The following is a 24,990-nucleotide window of genomic DNA, read 5'->3' as shown; positions in this document are numbered from 1 at the left end:
GGAGTGGCTTCGTAAGAAGCATTTCAAGGTCCTGGAGTGGCCTAGCCAGTCTCCAGATCTCAACCCTATAGAAAACCTTTGGAGGGAGTTGAAAGTCCGTGTTGCCAAGCGAAAAGCCAAAAACATCACTGCTCTAGAGGAGATCTGCATGGAGGAATGGGCCAACATACCAACAACAGTGTGTGGCAACCTTGTGAAGACTTACAGAAAACGTTTGACCTCTGTCATTGCCAACAAAGGATATATCACAAAGTATTGAGATGAAATTTTGTTTCTGACCAAATACTTATTTTCCACCATAATATGCAAATAAAATGAAAAAAAAACAGACAATGTGATTTTCTGGATTTTTTTTTCTCAGTTTGTCTCCCATAGTTGAGGTCTACCTATGATGTAAATTACAGACGCCTCTCATCTTTTTAAGTGGTGGAACTTGCACTATTGCTGACTGACTAAATACTTTTTTGCCCCACTGTATATAGATAAAGATAGATAGATATAGATGGTAGCTAGATAGATAATAAATATAGAGATAATAGATATAGAGATAGATGGAGTAAGATAGATAGATATAGAGATAGATAGACATAATAGATAGATATAGAGATATATATAGAAAGATATAGAGATAGATAGATATAGAGATAGATGTAGAGATAGAAAGATAGATATAAAGATAGAGCGATAGATAGAGATATAGAAATAGATATAGATAATAGATAGAGATAGATAGATATAGATAATAGATAGAGATAGATATAAGAGAGATAGAGAGAGATATAGAGATAGATAGAGAGAGAGATATAAAAAAACAAACAAAACACAATACTCACCTCTCCTCCTCGCTCCCACGCTGATTCCGGCAGCCGGCTTCAGTGTCAGGAGCTGCCCCCTCTGCCAGACACACAGCGGGTGCGCGATGTAGTGACGTCATCGCGCACTGGCTGTGAGCCAGGAGCAGAGAGGACTGAGGGCGGCGCCGGCCCTGATTTACAGCTGTAGTCTGCAGAGCAGCTTACTGGGCTGGGGGCGGGGCCTCTGGGGGGTGGAGTCCTGAAATGATATTCACTGCTTCGCAGTGAGTATTCATTTCTCTTTAGCAGCGGGGACAGGGGCTCCTGCCTCCTGACACCCGCTGCTGCTCCGCTGGCAGGGGCCCCCATAGCAGCTGCATGGTGTGCGACACACCACTGGCTGGGGGCCCCTGGAGCAGCGGGGGCCCTAGGCAACTGCTGGCCCTGTATGCCTGCAGGTGCCAGGGCCCACCAGATGCCAGGGCCCGCCGGAGAATCCACCGGTTCTCCGGTGGGCCAGTCCGACGCTGCTGTGTGGTACTGACTGCTGAACCGTGTATCTAATTCTATTCTGTGTGATGCTGTCTGCTGAGCCGTGTATCTAATACTTTTCTGTGTGATACTGTGTGCTGAGCTGTGTATCTCATCCTATCCTGTGTGCCTGTGTGATACTGTCTGCTGAGTCGTGTATCTATTCCTATCCTGTGTGATACTGTCTGCTGATGTCACGGTCACATGTGTCTGGACGCAGCTAGTACCGCAAGGCGAGCCCATATGACACATGTGACCCAGGATACACCGCCTACAGTGGGGCGAATTTAAATAATAAGACGTGCAGCTGGATACACCGCCTCCAACTGGCGAATTTAGGTATTACATGTCATAATACAGTAGTCTGGAAACCCCGCCTCCAGTAAGGCGAATTGAAATAATACAGGGGGAACCTGGGTAACATTAACAATGGTGGGCCCTGCAATAGGGAATAGGGAAGTGGAGACCACCTGAACTCCCCTGAGTCAGAGTCCCTGCACTCCTAACGTTCCCTATGCCGGTTCCGCACCGGGCGACGCACCCGTACCTCAAACCCTAGCTCGCCCTGCACCTAAACCCTCACTAGGGAATTGGTCGGTGCGGAAACTAATCCCACCACTGCACTAAACACACATGAGGAAAGAAGACAATACAGGGGAAACACCACTTAGCTTTGCTCTGTTGCGTACGCTCCTAGCAACAGAGCCTACCACCTGTGTGCATCTTCTCCTCCACCTGGATCCTTCACCATAGTGCAGCCTAGGAGCAGAGTACACCACCAATTGCAGGAGTCCAGTAACAGAGTCCCAAAGATGAGTTCAGCTTCTGCCTAAAAAGTCAAGCATGCTTGAGTCCAGCTCTCAGCAACCAAGTCCCGCATGCTGAGTGCAACTCTCTCCATAGTCGACACTCCACCAAGCCATGCAAGCACTTCCTGCCAACACCAAAAACTGTGACTCCACCACGCCATGCCAGCCCTTCTTGCAGACCACATAGCTGTCAATCGTCCCCTCTGGCTGGGCTGTGCAGGACTCATGTTCAGCTCCTTCATCACCCAGGCTTGCTTCCCAAATGACGAACACACAATATCACCAACAATGATTGAACACCCCTGAGACTCATTTATAGAGCCTCACACTTGATTTATAATACGTGCACATTAAACCAAATAACTAAAGTGCACTACCACTCACCACCACCGGGGCAACTTAGAATGAACGACACCATGTGCAATAATTCCAATGGCCACCGGGGGCAATCACACCACTTTGGCACCAAGCCAAAGGAAAAAAAGTTCACTTTGTGCATTTAAACCTGTCAGATCCACTTCAGATCATGACAGCTGAGCTGTGTATCTAATCCTATCTTGTGTGATACTGACTGCTGAGCTGTGTATCTAATCCTATCCTGTGTGATACTTGGCTTCCCCTACAGTCTGTGTCAGAGGGTGGTCTGTGTTGGCACGGTAATAAATTGTGTTATTTCCGGTTTTAAAGAAGGACGATAACACCATAGAAATGATAAGAATAATAGGAAAAATTGTTTGGTGAATTGGAACGCACGGGTTAAAATTTCAGAATAAAGAAAAAGACAAAATTAATTTTCATAATATCGGCCAATGATTGACAGGTAAATATTCAATCATACAACTTGATATTCAATTCCCTTGTCGCCCACAGGAAACGAACACACAAATATAGCGAATCGGACATCATGGTCATAATTCCACATCATAAGTAGTATTACCAACTTAAAGAGAATTATCCTGAAATCATATGATGGATAATAGGTCATAATCTCTATTTAGTCCCCGAGGGGCAAGTGTTTGCAACTCATGAATCCAATAGGATTCTCTCCGTTTTAATAACCTGATCCAATCACCCCCCCGTCTGGGCATTGGGACATGTTCGATCACTTGGAATTTAAGCTGTGTGACATTGTCCGTGCGTGTGAAAATGGTGGGGCAAAGGGAGAAGTAAATTCTTACATCTAATGGTTGATTTATGTTTACTAATCCTGTCCCTTATGGCCTGAGTTGTTTCCCCTACGTAGAGGAGCCCACACGGGCATTTTATGAGATAAACTACATAATTTGTGTCGCAAGTGGAGTAGTCTTTAATGGAATATTTTTTCCCGGAATATGGGTGGAAGAATGCGTCTCCTTTTTGTACATTATTACATTGATGACAATGTAGGCAAGGATATGTACCCATGCGAGGATTCTTCAAAAATCTCTGTGTGGATTTTCTATGTCTAGGGCCAATGTCAGCTCTAATGAGAGAGTCACGTATGTTGTTGGGCCTTTTATAACAGGAGAAACGGGTTTTGGAATTCTGGAACCTCAGGGTATGCGGTAGATAATAAGCTCCAATGTTTCCTGATAGTTTTGTGCAAAATGTTAACATAGGGATGATAAGTATGAACAAATGGTATCCTTGAAGTTATCTTTCTATGGGTGGTCACTTGTAGCCCCAGAGCCTCAGCTAGTAATTCTTGTGGATAACCGCGTTCCCTGAACTTGGAATTCATCTGCTGTAATCGTATCTTTTGGTTCTCCGGATCTGAGACGATCCTACGGACCCTCGTGAACTGAGATTTAGGGATAGCCTTTTTAACAGCTGGCGGGTGTAAACTCGAGTAAAAGAGAAGGCTATTCCGGTCCGTGGTCTTGGTGTATAGGTCAGAACTCAGATTACCCTGCTCATCTTTAATGATCATTGTGTCTAAAAAACTAACCTGTGACACACTACTTGTGACGGTAAACGAGAGGCCAGGCCAGGATGTATTAAGAACATTAAAGAAAATGTCTAATGACTCAGAGGTCCCAGTCCAGATGCAGAATATGTCATCGATGTAACGTTTCCACACCAAGCAATGTAATTGAAATAATGTGTTGGTATAAACTATTTCTTCCTCAAAAGTTGCCATGTAGCTATTTGCATAGGGGGGTGTCATGTTAGATCCCATGGCAGTACCACTAGTTTGAAGGTAGAAGTTTTCCTCAAACATGAAGTAATTTCGTGCAAAATTTTGTGGCTGTAGCTGCGATGCCACTTGCGATGCCAATTCCGGACATACACACATACATACATACACTTTTTCCCCATTATGTACATAGGGGAAAAATTGTTTGGTGAATTGGAATGCACGGGGTTAAAATTTCACATCACAGCATAGCCTATGACGCTCTCGGGGTCCAGACGTGTGACTGTGCAAAATTTTGTGGCTGTAGCTGTGACGGTGCAGATGCCAATCCCAGACATACATACACACACACACATACATGCACACACACATTGAGCTTTATATTATGTATATATATATATATATATACACTCACTGGCCACTTTATTAGGTACACCTGTCCAACTGTGTGTTAAGACTTAATTTCTAATCAGCCAATCACATGGCGGCAACTCAGTGCATTTAGGCATGTAGACATGGTCAAGACAATCTCCTGCAGTTCAAACCGAGCATCAGTATGGGGAAGAAAGGTGATTTGAGTGCCTTTGAACGTGGCATGATTGTTGGTGCCAGAAGGGCTGGTCTGAGAATTTCAGAAACTGCTGATCTACTGGGATTTTCACGCACAACCATCTCTAGGGTTTACAGAGAATGGTCCGAAAAAGAAAAAAAATCCAGTGAGCGGCAGTTCTGTGGCCGGAAATGCCATGTTGATGCCAGAGGTCAGAGGAGAATGGGCAGACTGGTTCGAGCTGATAGAAAGGCAACAGTGACTCAAATTGCCACCCGTTACAACCAAGGTAGGCAGAAGAGCATCTCTGAACGCACAGTGCGTCGAACTTTGAGGCAGATGGGCTACAGCAGCAGAAGACCACACTGGGTACCACTCCTCTCAGCTAAGAACAGGAAACTGAGGCTACAATTTGCACAAGCTCATCGAAATTGGACAGTAGAAGATTGGAAAAACGTTGCCTGGTCTGATGAGTCTCGATTTCTGCTGCGACATTCGGATGGTAGGGTCAGAATTTGGCGTAAACAACATGAAAGCATGGATCCATCCTGCCTTGTATCAACGGTTCAGGCTGGTGGTGGTGGTGTCATGGTGTGGGGAATTTTTTCTGGGCACTCTTTGGGCCCCTTGGTACCAATTGAGCATCGTTGCAACGCCACAGCCTACCTGAGTATTGTTGCTGACCATGTCCATCCCTTTATGACCACAATGTACCCAACATCTGATGGCTACTTTCAGCAGGATAATGCGCCATGTCATAAAGCTCGAATCATCTCAGATTGGTTTCTTGAACATGACAATGAGTTTACTGTACTCAAATGGCCTCCTCAGTCACCAGATCTCAATCCAATAGAGCATCTTTGGGATGTGGTGGAACGGGAGATTCGCATCAGGGATGTGCAGCCGACAAATCTGCGCCAACTGTGTGATGCCATCATGTCAATATGGTCCAAAATCTCTGAGGAATGCTTCCAGCACCTTGTTGAATCTCTGCCACGAAGAATTGAGGCAGTTCTGAAGGCAAAAGGGGGTCCAACCCCTTACTAGCATGGTGTACCTAATAAAGTGGCCAGTGAGTGTATATATATATATATATATATATATATATATATATATATATATATATATATATATATATATATATATATTATATAATTATATAAAGCTCAAGTGTGTGTATGTATGTACAGTTGTGGCCAAAAGTATTGACACCCCTGCAATTCTGTCTGATAATACTCAGTTTCTTCCTGAAAATGATTGCAAACACAAATTCTTTGGTATTATTATCTTCATTTAATTTGTCTTAAATGAAAAAAACACAAAAGAGAATGAAGCAAAAAGCAAAACATTGATCATTTCACACAAAACTCCAAAAATGGGCCAGACAAAAGTATTGGCACCCTCAGCCTAATACTTGGTTGCACAACCTTTAGCCAAAATAACTGCGACCAACCGCTTCCAGTATCCATCAATGAGTTTCTTACAATGCTCTGCTGGAATTTTAGACCATTCTTCTTTGGCAAACTGCTCCAGGTCCCTGATATTTGAAGGGTGCCTTCTCCAAACTGCCATTTTTAGATCTCTCCACAGGTGTTCTATGGGATTCAAGTCTGGACTCATTTCTGGCCACCTTAGAAGTCTCCAGTGCTTTCTCTCAAACCATTTTCTAGTGCTTTTTGGGTCATTGTCCTGCTGGAAGACCCATGACCTCTGAGGGAGACCCAGCTTTCTCACACTGGGCCCTACATTATGCTGCAAAATTTGTTGGTAGTCTTCAGACTTCATAATGCCATGCACACGGTCAAGCAGTCAAGTGCCAGAGGCAGCAAAGCAACCCCAAAACATCAGGGAACCTCCGCCATGTTTGACTGTAGGGACCTTGTTCTTTTTTTTGAATGCCTCTTTTTCTCCTGTAAACTCTATGTTGACGCCTTTGCCCAAAAAGCTCTACTTTTGTCTCATCTGACCAGAGAACATTCTTCCAAAACGTTTTAGGCTTTTTCAGGTAAGTTTTGGCAAACTCCAGCCTGGATTTTTTATGTCTCGGGATAAGAAGTGGGGTCTTCCTGAATCACCAGCACCAGGATAGGGCGTCGGCTGTCTTATATCCAGTCTGATACTCCAGAGATCCCATCGTTATCTGCCTCATCAGGTGGCAGATCACTACCACTTAAACCAACCTCACTACCTCCTGTCACCACCAGAGGGAGAACGGAAGGAGAACTCTCAACTGGTGGAGCAGAAAATGAGCTCATAACAGTACCCCCCCTTAAGGAGGGGTCACCGAACCATCATCCATGCCACCAGGCAGATCAGGATGGGCCAGGTGAAAAGCACCAACCAATTTATTGGCATGAATATCAGAGGCAGAGACCCAAGAATTATCCGAGTCTCAGTCTAACCAAACAAGAATCCAATATTTTCTCTACCTCATATTCCACATTGCCTTTAACTAATACAAGGTCAGGAGGTGCCGCCACATGAACTACTGGCTCAACAAACCTCTTCAACAGTGACTTGTGAAATACGTTATGGATTTTGAATGTAACTGGAAGAGCCAATCGAAAAGAAACAGGATTAAGAATCTCCAAAATCTTATAAGGTCCAATAAATCTTGGCTTAAATTTTGGAGATGCAACCTTCATAGGAATATTCTTAGATGACAACCAAACCATATCACCCACTTTGGTAAAAAAAAGAAAAAATAATCCAGCTCACCGTACTGCCTTGCTGGTAGAATCCAAATCTTGCGCACGGATTTGACTAGGCAGTCAATCAATAGTGGAAAAGAAAAAAGAGAAATTCCAGCGCCAGAAATGGAAAATTAAAAATCCATTTTATTGTGCCAATGCATATTAAAATTCCAGCAGGTACAGCATATCAGTCGGATGACTGCAGAACAACGCGTTTCGACGCCTCAGGTCTTAATCATGTTCTATCACCCACTTTAAACCGGGGACCAATGGTCCTATGTTGGATGGAAAATCGCTGGGCCTTTTCCTGAGAGAGTGACAACTTATCCACCACTTGGTCCCATATCTGCTGCATATTCACAACCACAGTGTCCACACCTGGGCAGGACGAAGATTCCACTTGCCCTGAAGAGAATCGAGGATGAAACCCAAAATTACAGAAAAAGGGTGATGTCAAAGTGGCAGAACTAGCTCTATTGTTCAGCGCAAATTCGGCCAAGGGCAAAAATGAGACCCAATCATATTGACCAGCAGATATAAAACATCTTAAATAAGACTCCAGGGTCTGGTCTGTTCACTCAGTCTGTCCATTGGTCTGGGGATGAAACGCGGAGGAGAAGGATAACTGAATTCCCAGACTGGAACAAAAGGCTTTCCAGAATCTGGAAGCAAACTGGACCCCTCTATCGGACACAATGTTCTCAGGAATCCCGTGTAACCGAACCACCTGTTGTAAAAACAAGGGTACCAACTCAGTGGAAGATGGCAACTTTGGGAGTGGTACAAGATGGACCATCTTCGAAAATCTATCAGACATCACCCAGATAACAGTCATTCTCTGAGAGACAGGAAGATCAGAAATAAAATCCATTGAGATATGGGTCCATGGCCTCTTGGGCACCGGCAGGGGCATCAGCAACCCACTAGAACGAGAACAGGGTTTAGACCGAGAACAAGTCCCACAGAACTGTACAAAATTCCTGACATCACGAGATAAGGCAGGCCACCAAAACGACCGACTCGCCAAATCTCTGGTACCAAAAATACCCGGATGACCAGCCAATGCGGAGCAATGGACTTCAGACATCACTCTCTTTCTCCACTGGTCAGGAACATACAATCTTCCCATAGGGCAACGCTCAGGTTTATCCTCCTGAAATTCCTCCAGGGCGCGTCTCCAATCGGGCGAAATGGCAGAAAGAACTACCCCCTCACCTAGGATAGTAGTAGGCTCGGTCACATTAAGAGAATCAGCAAAGAAACTCCTAGAAAGGGCGTCTGCCTTAACATTCTTAGTGCCCAGAAGAAAAGAGGCCACAAAATTAAAACGCGTGAAAAACAAGGCCCATCTAGCCTGTCTAGGATTCAAGCGTTTTGCCGACTCCAGATAAATCAGATTCTTGTGATCGGTGAGGACCACAAATTGATGTCTAGCTCCCTCCAACCAATGTCTCCACTCCTCAAATGCCCATTTCATGGCCAACAATTCCCCACGTCATAGTTGCGTTCAGATGGGGAAAACTTTCGAGAAAAGAAGGCACAGGGATTCATCTTAGAAGTCACAGGGTCTTTTTGGGACAAAACAGCTCCTGCACCAATCTCAGAAGCGTCTACCTCCACTTGAAATGGAAGTGAGATATCAGGTTGCCGTAAAACTGGAGCTGAAGTAAATCTCCGCTTAAGCTTCTGAAATGCTGAGACAGCCTCAGGAGACCATTTCAGCACATAAGCTCCCTTCTTGGTCAGATCAGTCAGTGGTTTGACAATACTAGAAAAATTACCTACAAATTTATGACAGAAATTAGAAAAACCCAAAAACTTCTGGAGAGCCTTCAAAGAAGTAGGCTGAACCCAATCATAAATGGCCTGTACCTTGGCTGGGTCCATTTCAATAGTCGACAGAGACAAGATAAATCCCAAAAATGAAATCCTCTGTACACCAAAGAGGCACTTCGATCCCTTAACAAACAGGGAATTCACCCTCAAAATCCGGAACACAGTCCGGACATGTTCCACATGGGAATCCCAATCACTAGAAAAGATCGAAATATCATCCAGATAGATGATCAAAAACTTATCCACAAAGTCTCGGAAAATATAATTCATAAAGGACTGGAAGACAGAAGGGGCATTAGAGAGCCCAAAAGGCATCACCAGGTACTCAAAATGTCCCTCTGGAGTATTAAACGAAGTCTTCCATTCATGCCCGTGCTTGATGCGAATAATATTATACGCCCCCCTGAGGTCAAGCTTAGTAAACCAGCAGGCACTCTTAACTCTGGAGAATAAATCAGACATCAGAGGTAACGGGTACTGATATTTAACCGTCATCTTGTTAAGGGAACGATAATCAATACACGGTCTTAATGAACCATCTTTCTTGGCCACAAAAAAAACAGCGCCTAAAGGTGACGAGGATAGTCTAATATGACCCTTCTCCAACGACTCGTTAATATAGGATCGCATAGCATCATGTTCGGGTACTGATAAGTTGAAAAGCCGACCCTTGGGAAATTTACACCCAGGCATCAACTCAATTGCACAGTCATAACTCCTATGAGGAGGCAAAGACACAGACTTACTCTCACTAAATACATCAGAAAAATCGGCCAGATAATCTGGAATATCCTGGGACTGAGGAGAGGTGGAGAAAACAGGAGTGTCCCTAAGAACACACTGACAACCCCAACTCACCACAGACCCAGATTTCCAATCCAAAACTGGATTATGAGTTTGCAACCAGGGAAAACCCAGAACAATAGTATCATGCAAATTGTGCAGGACCAAAAATTTACAATTTTCTTGGTGGTCTGGGGCAACTCGCATTATCACCTGGGTCCAAAACTGAGGTTTATTCTCCACCAAATGAGTAGCATCAATACCCCTCAAAGGAATAGTCGTCCGCAGAGGCATCATGGAAAAACCACAACGTTTAGCAAAGTCCAAATCCATCAGATTCAAAGCTGCTCCTGAATCCACAAAAGCCTTAGTGGAAAACGTGGATAAGGAGCAGATCAGAGTAATTGCCAAATAAACTTAGGTAGCACACTCCCCACAGCAAATGTGTGTGCAAAATGTTTCTCTCGTTTAGTGCAGACAGAAATAGTATGAGAGGCGTCTCCACAGAAAAAACACAGCTTATTACGCCTTCTAAACTCCTGACGTTGCACCCTAGACTAAACCCCATCACATTGCATAGGTTCAGACGTTTGTTCAAAGGTGGCAGCACCTCCCGTGTAGTTTTACGTTCACGAAAACGCTGATCAACTTGAATGGCTAATGACATAGAATCATCCAGACCAGAGGGAACAGGAGATGCCACCATAATATTTTTTACGGTCTCTGATAAACCCTTCCGAAAGAGAGCTGCCAATGCACCATCATTCCATGTAGTAAGGACCGCCCACTTTTGGAATTTTTGACAGTATAACTCTGCAGTATCCTGACCCTGGTTTAATGCCAACAGGGTTCTCTCAGCTTGATCAACAGCATTAGGTTCAGCATACAACAACCCCAAGGAATGAAGAAAATGCATCCACATTAGTCAGAATAGGATTTTCAGGTGTCAGAGAAAAAGCCCAATCCTGGGGATTGCCGCGCAGCAAGGAGATGACAATTTTAACCTGCTGCACAGAGCTCCCCAATGAGTTAGGCTTCAAGGCAAGAAATAATTTACAATTATTCTTAAAATGTAAAAATTTAGACCGATCCCGAGAAAACATCAGGAGTAGGGATCTTAGGTTCAGCAGCATGTGACTGAATGAGGTAGGTGGAAATTCCCTGCACTTCAGCAGCAATTGCTTAATCTCCATTAGGAAAAAAAAATCCTCCTACGGCCCCAGAGAAAAAGAGGAAAAAATAAATATTAAAAAAAAAAAATTCTGACACTTCTTTTTTTATTTTTATTTATTTTTTTTTTTTAACAATCTTTTCCTGCTTTTGAGTACCCTAGAATCTGCGGTATGGCTGGTGATTCTGTTATGAATGGGTCACCGAGGAGAAACATTAAACAAGCTAAGTCACAGAAAACCAGAGAGGTTGGGAACTATGCAGATTGCAGATCCCTGATCCTAACCACACAACTAGCTGCAGCCATGGAGCGTTCCTACGATGAGTCTAGATGCCTCGTCACAGCCGGAGGACTAAACAAGCCTAAAGCAAGAAAAGGGGAAAACTAAACTGCCCCAGAGCAGACCCCAAAGAAATATACAGCCCCCACACATGTATTGACGGTGAAACAAGATGAAAACACAAACACAGGTAGGAAAATAGGCTGAGCAAACGATGGGGCCCAAACTAACTAGAAAGGACAGGAAAGTAAAGACACTGTCTGCAATCTGACCAAAAAACCCTACAAAAATAATGTCCAACACTTCTGATAATAAAATTAACCCTGAAGTCACTAGACTTATCCCACTATATCAGCAACAGAGAACCCTGCCTAGAAGTTCTAAGCGCAAGGCCGAGGCCCGGTCCCCGAGGTTGTATGGACACTAATGGTTCTGCAGCAGACACCGGTGGAGTAGTGGGCTGTAAATGCACTACTCCCATCTAAGACTTGGGGCACAACAGCAACTAGGATAGTGAGCCGGGACTCAGGAGTAAGGAGTCCCCGAAGCAGGCTACAGCTGTCTGCCGTACAAGTAGAGTTCTTGGGAACATCTGATAGGAGGCACACCAGTGTAACTCAGTACTAGGAGCACTTCACTTAAAGGCGCTATAGAGGAGACGTTCAGAAAGGTACATGTTGGCGGAGTGTTGGAAGGGAGCATCCTATCTTGCCTGGAGGTTGACTGAGCCCAGGAGCCGGAGGACACAGCACGGAGGCAGGCATCTGTGTGAACTGCAGACTGTGAGTAAAGCTTTGGAACTACATGCCCTGGTGTCCTCTACTTATTCCAGCACCACTACACCCCGCACTACTACATCTGGGCACCGGCCTCTTCACTGCCTGTGCCTCTCCTCCATTGCTACATCTACACTGCCCTGGGACTACAGCTCCACCTGTGGAGAGCTTCACCATCTTGGCTGCAACCTACCACCAGTCCCAGAGGATCTGCATGCAGCGTCGGCCTAACACCTCACTTGCCGAACACCACAAGTGGCGTCACAAACTATTCATAAACTTTAAATCATTGTTCATTCATCCCCCTTTTGCCATGGAGCCCCAGGGCCACGGACCGGGTCACAGCTTCCGTGACAACTCCCATTGAGATCAACGGGCCCGGTACCGAGTACCCCGCTAGGCCCTGGTGGGGCGCTCCATTCATATAATTTTAGGAATGGTGGAACGCACTAAATAAAAATAATAATAAAGTGCATTCGCCGCTCGGGGTCCACCATGCAGTAGGTGTTACAACCGCTGCTGAGTAATGGCAGACGAGCAATATGGCGATATAATGCGCACGGGTTCAACTTCACCCGAAGTGCGCAGAGCGGGCTCTGTTCACACACAGAGGCGCCGCAACAAAAACATACAAAAAGGCTGAGCCTGTTAGAGTCACAGGCCTCAGGTAAATGCAAACACGGTATAAGGTCACCGGAGCAGGAACTAAGACAGAGGGGCTGAGTCCGTCTAGACCTACCGTGTGTGCGGCGTCGCTACTGCGAACGCCAGGAAGGGCTGCAACTGCAGCGCGGAGCAGGACACTGCCGCTGAACGACACAGCTACAAAGCAGGCGCTATGTCGGATGCTAACGCAGAGGTGCGGTGTGCACAGTGGCCTAAGGCTTGCCACACTGGCGCAGACTACTGAACTAATTCCCTAACCACATGCGTAATGTCAGAGGGAAGGGGTTTCATAATAAGTCAGTCACCAGAATCATACATCCGTCACCATTCACACATAGCAGTATAGTCTATACTAGCGCCTGGCGGAACGGCCATGCGCGCTTTTTATAGCAGCCGGGACCTTCCGGAAGCTTCCAGATCTCCAAGATGGACCAATGAGATCTGGAGCAGGACCTGAGCACATGACTCCCGATCTCCAATGGGAAACCGTCTCATGAGCATGCTCAGTAGGGGGACAGAGAGACTTAACCCCTGGAGAGATTTGCTGCAAGGCAATCTCCTCTGCGGTAGATAAAGAGCAAAAGACCGCAGAATGTAAGGGTCTGGATTCCTGCAGAGCAGATGCAGGAACCTGACTCCTACCACATTATGATTGCACCAGCCAAACTAAAAACTCGCTCAGACAACACACTTGCGGCAGGGCATGGCAGCTCTTCCAAGGCGTACAAGGAGAGGTCGGGCCAAGTGTGCAGCTTGGACAACCTAAAGTTAAAGGGCACTGAAGAATCAGGAAGGATGCTGGTATGGTCACTTAAGTACTCCTTCACCATCTTGGTCAACTGCTCTCTCCTCATAGTTACACCCACAGATAGCCCTTGCTTATGTGGGTGAAAATGGCACAGTTGGTGGACATTTCATCCCCCCTCCCCAGAGTTGCATCTGGTGTGCTTGGTCTTCCTCTGTAATCCTTGTGGGTGAAAAGAGCAGGAACCTCTGCCTGCAGCGTTGTCTGAGGGTTATCTATTCAGCAAGTCTTCCTCAACGGCCCTCTGGCATGTATGCACTGAAAATGGCATGTCTGCCTCTGACATGAGAGAGGGAAATTTCTCCTTGTACCGTGGGTCAAGAAAGGTGCACAGCCAGTATTTCATGGTGGATAAAATGTGTTTCACACAAGGGTCTTGGGAAAGGCATCTGGACATGAACTGTGCCATGTGTGGAAGACAACAAAGAGTCAAACATTCAGTGTCCCCACCTGAATGAACACTAAGGCCGGGGTCACACTAACCGACGCAAAATACGGTCAGTATTTTACATGCATAATACGGATGAATGGCCCCTAAACAGTGCTCCGTATGTCATCCGAAATCAAGGTGTGGTCGCGTATTTTGCGCATCTAAGCATCCGTATGTAATCCGTATGGCATCCGTATGGCGAGATTTTCTCGCAGGCTTGCAAAATGGACATATAATGGAGCCCTATGACAGGGTTTATAACACAAACCAAAGAATAGATATAGACACATAGAATGCATATATATATATATATATATATATATATATATATATATATATATATATATATATGTGTATTCTATGTGTATATAGCTATTCTTTCGTTTCTTTATTAAACCTGTCAGTGTGAGTTTACTGTATAGTGCACTGAATTGCCGGCTTTGCTAAAAGACACCTGGTGCGTATTTCTCGCAAGTCACATGTGTGGTCTGTGTGTAATCCGTATTTTTTGCGCACCCATAGACTTGCATTGGCGTACTACGGCCGTAGTACGCTGACAATCGCAGCATGCTGCGATTGGCACGGAGCGTAGAATACGGATGAGAAATATACGGCTGTTGGGAGCTGCCCCATAGAGAATCATTTGTCCGTGTCTAATGCGTGATTTTAGCGCCTCTCACTCGGCCCTATTCCTCGCCAGTGTGACCCCGGCCTAACAGTCTTCTCCTCCTCTCAACGCATCGCCTCCTCCTCGTCGACTGTAGTGCAAACCAAAAACTCCTGTTCCTTCTCCTCCTGTTCCTCATCATCACACAATGTGGCCTGACAACATTGTGTGAGGCTGGCTGGGCTGTGTGGTATCAGCCACTGTAAAATCTTGCTCCATAGCCACATACTCGGCATTCAAAGCTTCCTCTTAAAATTCTGCAGCAAATGTTTTAATAGACATTGCAGTGGGATGGTTATGCTGACAATAGTGTCATGAGCGCTCACCATCTTGGTGCAGTGCTCAAGGTTTTGAAGAACCTCACATACTGTATGTCAGCAATCCACACACACTCGGCAGTTATGTGTGGGGGCTGAGTGTTAGTCTGACGGGCATTGAGAAGCTGGAATTCAGCCACTGCCCTCTGCTGCTCACTATGCCTTGCCAACATTTAAAAGGTTGAATTCCAGCATGTGGGCAGGTCACATCTCAGTCGGTGATGAGACAAATTAAAGCGCTGCTGTAGTGAAGCCAGACCGGCGAAAGCCTGAGATGACTTTCAGAAATGGGCGCTGACATGGAGAATCTCGGGAAATAGGTCTGCCAAGTCAAGGTATGTTTTCAAAAACCACTGTACAACCAAGTTCAACACGTGGGCCATGCATGGAACATGTACTAGCTTGCCCAGCTTTAAAGCCGCCACCAAGTTATTCCTATTTTCACACATAACCATATCTGGTTGGAAGTTCAGCAGGGAGAACCACTGATCGGTCTGGTCTTTTATTCCTTTGAACAGCTCTGCTGCATTGTGATCTTTATCACCTAAACATACACTCACTGGCCACTTTATTAGGTACACCATGCTAGTAACGGGTTGGACCCCCTTTTGCCTTCAGAACTGCCTCAATTCTTCGTGGCAGAGATTCAACAAGGTGCTGGAAGCATTCCTCAGAGATTTTGGACCATATTGACATGATGGCATCACACAGTTGGCGCAGATTTGTCGGCTGCACATCCCTGATGCGAATCTCCCGTTCCACCACATCCCAAAGACGCTCTATTGGATTGAGATCTGGTGACTGAGGAGGCCATTTGAGTACAGTGAACTCATTGTCATGTTCAAGAAACCAATCTGAGATGATTCGAGCTTTATGACATGGCGCATTATCCTGCTGAAAGTAGCCATCAGATGCCTGTTCTTAGCTGAGAGGAGTGGTACCCAGTGTGGTCTTCTGCTGCTGTAGCCCATCTGCCTCAAAGTTCGACGCACTGTGCGTTCAGAGATGCTCTTCTGCCTACCTTGGTTGTAACGGGTGGCAATTTGAGTCACTGTTGCCTTTCTATCAGCTCGAACCAGTATGCCCATTCTCCTCTGACCTCTGGCATCAACAAGGCATTTCCGGCCACAGAACTGCCGCTCACTGGATTTTTTTTCTTTTTCGGACCATTCTCTGTAAACCCTAGAGATGGTTGTGCGTGAAAATCCCAGTAGATCAGCAGTTTCTGAAATACTCAGACCAGCCCTTCTGGCACCAACAATCATGCCACGTTCAAAGGCACTCAAATCACCTTTCTTCCCCATACTGATGCTCGGTTTGAACTGCAGGAGATTGTCTTGACCATGTCTACATGCCTAAATGCACTGAGTTGCCGCCATGTGATTGGCTGATTAGAAATTAAGTCTTAACACACAGTTGGACAGGTGTACCTAATAAAGTGGCCAGTGAGTGTATGAGCTTCAGCAAAGCGTGCTGCCGCTTCGTGAAGGCAGTGCTGCAGACCTCCCAGCTGGGGAGTGATAGGGAAGCTAGTTCCGCTGAGGAGGAGGAGAGACAGTAATTGTAATATAAGGAGACTGAAACCTTGATGGAAGTTGAGCCCGCTATTCTTGGTGTGGGTAAGATGTGTGATGTCCCAGCCTTTGACTCCGTCCCAGACTCCACCAGATTCACAGTCTGCCATAATGGAAATGTAGAGTCCCTGTCCACAAGAACTTGTCCATGTGTCTGTGATTGGGTGGAACTTCCTTGTGACTGCATTGCCCTTAGCACAGCTGGTAGTGTGTAACACATGCTTATGTAATGTTGGGATAGCACACCAGGAAAAATAGTGGCGGCTGGGAATAGAGTACTGTGTGGCTGCTAACGCCAAGAGGTCATGGAAAGACTCAGTTCCCACAAGCCAAAACAGCAACATTTCCAGGGCTAGCAATCTGGCAATGTGGGTGTTTACTTAGCATTTGGGCTTGTGGGTGAGTTGATATTTCTGCTTCCTGTGAAACTTCTGGGGCTGGGACAACTGAAAGCTGTGCTGAGACAATGAACTGGTTGTAGTTACTGACTGTTGTGTCTGTACAACAGCAGATTGTGGGCAGGAGGCAGGTCCAGCTCCAGGTTTTTCAGGGCCCCGGGCGAAAGAGTCTCAGTGGGCCCCCCCTTTAACACATACCACAATTCATTCATACCATACAGCAGAGGGGATTTATATAAGTCAACCCCTTATATGCCAGATTCCACACCAGCTCCGCCTCCACCGTCCCACCGCCCACTCTTGGAAAAACTCACAACCACATCCTCACCGATCAGATATTAATAGTTCCCATCAAACACCAGATCACACATATAACCAGCAGCTTTTGTTTTGGGCAAAATAATTTTTAAGCTGATACCATGACACGGTAGACTCTTTCGGCCGGGCCCTACTCTAAACTATTAAAAATAAATATATATTTATGTATTTTTCTTTAAGGGAATGAGTCACATACATATACATTTTTTTTAAACAACCATTAATACCACATACAAGGGACAAATATCGTCACACTATGACCAGACCACATATTGCCACCAAATAGTCACCGAATGATACCACATACAAGGAACAAATAACGCTGCACCATGGCCAGACAACATATTACCACCATATAGTGTCTGAATAATACCACATACAAGGAATAAATAGCGACACACCATGACCAGACCACATATTACCACCAGATAGTGATTGAATACTACAATACTGATCATTAATTTAAAAAAAACACAATACTAAGTGTAATTGTATATAGGAACTCTGTATTTACTGTCAGTGTACAGGTAACACACTGACTCACCAGTGACGTCTCTAGCTGAAGTCCTTCATCTTTGCTTTTCTTTTTCATCCAGCGCAGACTGCCATCACTTCTTCCAGCCAGGACTTGTCTCTGCATAAAATGACAGTTACCTAGAGCACCAGTTCCAGAGCACATTTGTCACGTGGACCGGTCCTGTGTGACATGACCCGCAGGCCGGTAACTAAAACAACAAGACACGGGGTAAGGGAAAACAGTTACAACGGTGGGCCCTGCGATAGGGAACGGGGATGTGGAGACCTCCTGCACTCCCCTGAGTCAGTGTCCCTCACACTCCTAACGTTACCTAGGCCGGTTCCGCACCGGGCGCCAATCAGGAAACCTGTCACCCTAGCACACCCTACAACTATCCCTTGCTAGGGAGCTGGGTGGTGCAGGCACTGGCCCCACCACTGTACTAATACACACCAGGGAAAAATGCAAACAGGGAAACACCACTTAGCTTTGCTCTGTTGCTATTGCTCCCAGCAACAGAGTCCACCACCAGAATGCAGCTTTCCTCAAGAATAGCTGCTACTTCTCCAAGTTTTGTCAGAGCTGCAAGGAACACCTCTCTGTAATTCCTTCCTTCACCAGACTTTAACCCAGAGCTCTCCTGAGCTGCTCTCTGTAGTTCTTTCCTTCACCAGTCTTGGTTGGAAATGAGCAACATCACCAACACCTGCTCATAGACCATGTGACCCTATATAGGAAAAGGGAATGGTCAAATGATCAGGGGCAAAAAACTGCTATAACCCCACTAACCACCGGGGCAAAAGGCAAAGCAAAGAAAACATCAAGTGCAATGACCCTAACGGCCACCGGGGGGTGGGCAAAACTAGAACTGAAACCACACAGCTTAAGGAAATAAAGGTTACTAGTGCTTTTTATCATGACAATCATGGATCATGACAACATTCCCCACTTATTCCCTTTCTTCTACACTACACATCTGAATACGGATATGCACCCACCATTAATACATAATTGGTTATTATGCAACCCACCATTCCAAATATAAATTATAATCCACCACTGTGCACCCACTAACTATAAATGCCACTTTCCCCATTTAACATATAAATTAATTAGCACCTATACTCTTTCCCCCAATTCATTACCAGGCACTTCAACCTCAACACCCCGCACTATGTACCTCCCGCTCTAACCCTAATCCCAATTCATTATATTTACATGCCCCTCCCGCCTCAATTCATTGTCATGTCTTTCTCTCCCACCCTCTATTCATTATCAACTGCTCCACCCCACATTCAATACATCACTTACACCCCCACCTTCAATTCATCATTTGCTCTCCTCATCCCCCACCTTCAATTAAATTGCTGTGCCCCGTCACTCACACTGAATTCATCATTTTCAGTCCCCCATCCTCTCCCCCACATTATCATTTGCAGTCACCCCACTTTAATTTGAAGTCCCCTTACTTCATCCGTTGCAGTCCCCTATCACTCCTCACTTCATCTGCAGTGCCCCTTCATCATTTGCAGCCCCTTATCCCTCTTCCATTTCATCATGTGCAATTCCCTTTACCCCCAATTCATCGTGTGCAGTCCCCCTTACCCCCCAATTCATCCTGTGCAGTTCCCCTTCATCATGTGCAACCCCCCTTACCCCATCATCAAGTGTAGCCGCATTCCATCATGTACAGCCCCACTCACCCCATTTCATCACGTGTAGCCCCACTCCATCATGTGCAGCCCCACTCCCCCCACTTCCACATGTGCAGCCCCATTCACCCCCTCCATCATGTACAGCCCCATTCTCCCCCTTCATCATGTGTAGCCCCACTCCTCCAACTCCATCATGTACAGCCCTTTCCCCCTTCATCATGTGCAGCCCCACTAACCCAACTCCATCATGTACAGCCCCACTCCATCATGTGCAGCCCCACTCCCCCCACTTCATCATGTACAGCCCCACTCCCCCACTCCATGTACAGCCCCACTCCCCCCACTCCATCATGTACAGCCCCACTCCCCCCACTCCATAATGTACAGCCCCACTCCCCCATTCCATCATGTACAGCCACACTCCATGTGCAGCCCCACTCCCCCCACTCCATCATGTACAGCCTCACTCCCCCCCTCCATCATGTACAGCCCCACTCACCCCCCTCCATCATGTACAGCCCCGTTCACCCCTTCATCATATGCAGCCCCCCACCCCCTCCATCATATGCAGCCCCTGCACCCCCCTCCATCATGTGCAGCCCCATTCACCCCTCCATCATGTACAGCCCCATTCACCCCTTCATCATGTTCAGCCCCCTCACCCCCCTCCATCATGTTCAGCCCCCTCACCCCCCTCCATCATGTGCAGCCCAATTCACTCCCCTCCATCATGTACAGCCCCATTCACCCCCTCTCCATCATGTGCTGCCCCTTCACCCACTGAATTCATTTTACAAAAAAAATAAGTTTCCCATACTTGCCTCACAGCCGCTCCCCAGCAGCGCCTCTCTGCATCCAGCGTCCACGTACATGTCGGCGTCTGCGCGATGACGTCATCGCACAGGCCTGACACCTGACCTGGAAGTAGGGAGGGAGTGGGAGCTGCGCAGCCGTCAAGGTGATGGCTGTGCACAGCTCCTGGCATGATACACTGTGATGCGGGCGGCTGTGTCTGCTGCCGGCCCCGTCACAGTACAGAGGGCATGGCCGCACACACTTTGCTGCGCGGCCGGGCCAGCCCTGTACAGGTGGCCCAGCCACCCCGGTGGGCCCCCCATCTCGCCAGGGCCCCGGCACTTGCCTGGGTGCGCCGGGTGCTGACACCGGCCCTGGCAGGAGGCATCAATGCCTGTTTCCTGAACAACAGATTGGGAAGGCCGTAACACATGTGTAAGGGCAGTGGTTTCACCCTCAAACACAGATTTTGTACCCAGGCATTCCAGCCACCTACTGGGGTGCTTGGCTGCAATGTGCTTCTGCATGCTGGTGGTACTCGGGTTAACAGTGTTCTTGCCTCTTCTAAACTTGGTATGGCAGATGCTGCAAATTACAGTTGTTTTGCCTGAAGGACTTTCAGAAAAAACTGTCATAAAGGGGAACAGCGCACCCTTGGTTTGTTATCTAGCCGAGGGGGGCTCTGTCAAACAGTTGACCGAGATCTCCCTCAGGTCAAACCGCTACCTTTTGCCTGTTTTCATGCTATGGATCCATCACTCTCTACACTGCTGTACTAGATAGGCGTGCCTCTGCGCCAGGTTGGATCAGTGGCTTCATCATAAGCCACGTCATCTTCCAATTCATCAATCTGATCTTCCTTCTGAGTTGCAATTTTATGCTGACCCAATGGCAACTGTGCGTCATGATTAACCTCCACCTCTTCAGACATTAACTGACATTCCACAATGTGGCTTTCTCCTGGCTGTGGGTGCTCAAATGTTTGGGCATCACTGCACTCCACCTCCTCATGACCCTCTTTAATTGTGCACATTGAGAGGCCTGAATAATTACAACAGAACATAAACAGTTCCTCGGAGTGACCAGCATTGGGGTCATATGTCTCCTGGGACTCTTCATGGGGGAGGAAGGAGGACCTGGTTGAGTATTCAGAGGCCCAGCCTCTTGGCTACTGAGACTGGACCATGTGGAAGACTTGGTGGTGCTGCTTCTCAACAAACTAGAGCTTTTGTCTGCCAACCAACCCACAACATCCTCCCACTTGTCTGGGTTCGACAGTGGTGTAGCGCACTTACTGAATTTTGGCAGGAAGCTAGAACGAGATAGTCACCTTCTGATCTGTCACACGGCCTTGGCAGGCACCACCACATCGACATCCACATCCCTTGACGTCACCCTTTCCCATATTGAATGCATTATGAAAAAAAGATCCTGGCTTTATTTTTCACAAGTACTTTCACAGAGGTGTTATGTACAAATTCCCAGTATCTAGCAATGTGTGGGTATTTTTTTCAGATATCAGTTTTATTACACACGGCAACAGCAAACTCAGGAAAATCACAGGTAAATTGTGATGTTTGCATGTCTCAGCAGGCTTTGCGCCAGTCACACAACTACTAGAAAAAGATACGCTATTTATTTAACCAATGTAATTTTTTTTATTTTTTATATCACCTTTATGAGACACGCCAACAGCAGACTCGGGGAAATTACTGATAAATGGTGACATTTCCGTAGCTCAACAGGTTTTGCGCCAGTCGCACAACTGCTAACTAAATATTTGCTATTTCAGCAATAGGCAAGGAATATTATTTAGCAATTAGCTTTTAAAAATATAATTACTGTATGTTGTCACTGATGAATATTATTTAGCTGTAAAGAAAAAAAATTATATGCTTGCTCACAGTAATATTATGTAACTCCAAAAAGATTTGTTTAGTATATGCTGGTACTAAGTAATATCATATGGCTCTAAGATAGCTGAGCTGCTTTGTATATTATGGTAGTGGATGAAACCATGCCTATCTCTCACTAATCCCACAGTCTGTTACTAAACTATACTACACAATAAAAAAACTAGCAGAGATCTCCAGCATGTACTTGCGATGATGATAACACCTAGGTGCCTGCCTTTCACTCGCTCTCGTATTAAATCTCTCCCTACGCTATATCCACCTAGGAAGTAACTAATTCTTACCCTCAGTAGCACTTTGGAATCACAAACTCTCCCTACACGCTGCTTTCACTCTCCCTACACTCAAACTTTACGGCTCCAATGTGCGCAAGATGGTGCCGGCAGGGACTAAATATCTCTTATGATGCTGTAAGGCCAGCCAATCACAGGAATGCCACACCAAAGATGGCACCGGCATTACTGTGATTGGCAAGCAAGCCCAGCATGTTCATTGGCTGCAAATAAGGCACCAAACATGCTGGGTGGGTCACTCGAATATACCTAGGCGAATAGCAAATTATTTGCCAAGTAACGAATAGCCTGAATAGCGTACTATTTGTGCAAATAACAATTAGTGCTGAATGTATTCGCTCATCACTAGCAGTTGCCATAACTATGAAACTGTAACTCGCATGTGATATGTCTGTGATTTCAATAAAGGGCAAGGAATCCTGATTCCATGGTGTTACCTCATGTAATATTGATTTGTTATTTCATTCATGTTTTTCAGATGACGTGTTCAAAAGAATAGAAGTCAAGAATTTGCATTATGAATTATTTCAAAATGATTTTCTTTAAAAAGCCGCACTGCGCTAACTTGACTGTTAAACTGCTATTGTTTTTCTTTTTGCTTCTTCTTACTGTGACTCTGCTGATTTTAAGCAATTCTGTTTGGTCTCCACTGAGCTTAGTAAGTCAGGATAGTAATTTGAAACGTGTGATTTCTACATTGTCAGGGAATTCTCAGGAAAATGTTGCACCAAAACTGAATGAACTATCACAAAATGAAACACGAAATCCTTCATTTACTAAAATAAATACGACTAAAATATCTGACAATATCCACAAATCAAAATATGAGTATATTATCAATGAACCTGATAAATGCAAGGAACATGTTCCATTTCTAGTTCTGCTTATAACTGTAGAAAGATGGCAACAAGAAGCTCGTCAGGCAATAAGAAAAACATGGGGAAGAGAGGATCTTCTACCCGGAGTCAAGATACTTAGGTTATTTTTCCTAGGTAAAGACCCTATACCGAATTCTGAAGCTGAAACAGCCATTTCAGTAGAAAGTCAAGGATTTCATGACATTATCCAACAGGATTACCTGGACACATACGCAAACCTCACTATGAAGGTACTGATGGGTTTGAACTGGATTACCACATATTGTCCCCACGTTTTGTATGTAATGAAGACAGACAGCGACATGTTTGTTAATACTGAAAATTTGGTCAACAAGCTCCTCCAACCAAATCATCCACCAAGAACAAATTATTTCACAGGATTTCTAATGCTTAATGGTTTACCCATTCGCAATTTAGATAGCAAATGGTATGTGTCACCAGATGAATATCCCGAAGAAACGTATCCTCCTTTTTGTTCTGGGACTGGATATGTGCTCTCAGGAGACCTGACCCACAAAATAATCAAAATCCTTCCAAATGTTAGATGGATACATCTGGAGGATGTGTTTATTGGTTTATGCCTTGAGAAATTAGGAGTTGAACCAGTGGCGTCAGCCCCAAACTCTGAATTTAATAACTGGAGAGTCGCGTTTTCAAATTGCAGATACCACAATATTGTTACAGCTCATCAAATGAGTCCTAGTGAGATACTGTATTATTGGGTCAGACTACAAGACACTAAGCATCTCTGCGCATAAGTCACTACATATAGACTTCTAAAAAAAATCCTTAAAACATCATCATCATCTTGCTGGACTGCTCCAAAACACATTATTTCCTGTTATCAATTACAACATGACTCTCAAGCATAAGGTCTGCATCATACTCAGCAGATATGTCTATTTTATATATGTAAAGAATGTGCAGCACTCTACAGAAAATTCCATCACTGTCCCTATAAGCTCTGAAAATCTAACTTCCCTATCGTCTTTGGAGTTTCATAGGAAATTGGAGTACTCAGAGGAAACCCACACAAACATGAGGAGAACATATAAACAGCTTGCAGATGTTGTCTTTGATGGGATTTGAGCCCAGGACATTGGTGCTATAGTGCTAACCACCAAGCCACTGTGCAATATATATATATATATATATATATATATATATATATATATATATATATACAGGGTGGGCCATTTATATGGATACACCTAAATAAAATGGGAATGGTTGGTGATATCAACTTCCTCTTTGTGGCACATTAGTATATGGCAGGGGGGGAACTTTTCAAGATGGGTGATAACCATGACGGCCGTTTTGAAGTCGGCAATTTTGGATCCAACTTTATTTTTTTTCAATGGGAAGAGGGTCATGTGACACATCAAACTTATTGAGAATTTCACAAGAAAAACAATGTTGTGCTTG

The 24,990-nt window shown here is 45.4% G+C and overlaps 1 protein-coding gene across 3 annotated transcripts in view; it reads left to right on the top strand.

Annotated features, from left to right (window-relative positions):
- Positions 1-24,675, top strand: part of LOC141096376 (beta-1,3-galactosyltransferase 2-like) — a 129,632-nt gene extending 104,957 nt beyond the window's left edge. For all 3 annotated transcript variants that reach the window (XM_073582928.1, XM_073582929.1, XM_073582930.1), the window contains one exon: positions 23,166-24,675. In XM_073582928.1, coding sequence (XP_073439029.1) covers positions 23,205-24,323 — 1,119 coding nt within the window. In that variant the 5' untranslated portion in view covers positions 23,166-23,204 and the 3' untranslated portion in view covers positions 24,324-24,675. The remainder of the gene's footprint in view (positions 1-23,165) is intronic.
- Positions 24,676-24,990: the final 315 nt, after the last annotated feature.

This window comes from Dendrobates tinctorius, unplaced genomic scaffold, assembly GCF_039654945.1.
Source record: "Dendrobates tinctorius isolate UK_male_01 unplaced genomic scaffold, ASM3965494v1 ptg000074l, whole genome shotgun sequence".
NCBI classification, from domain to species: Eukaryota; Metazoa; Chordata; class Amphibia; order Anura; family Dendrobatidae; genus Dendrobates; species Dendrobates tinctorius.
Note: the sequence above shows the minus strand (reverse complement) of the source record. Positions and strands in the feature narration are given on the sequence as shown.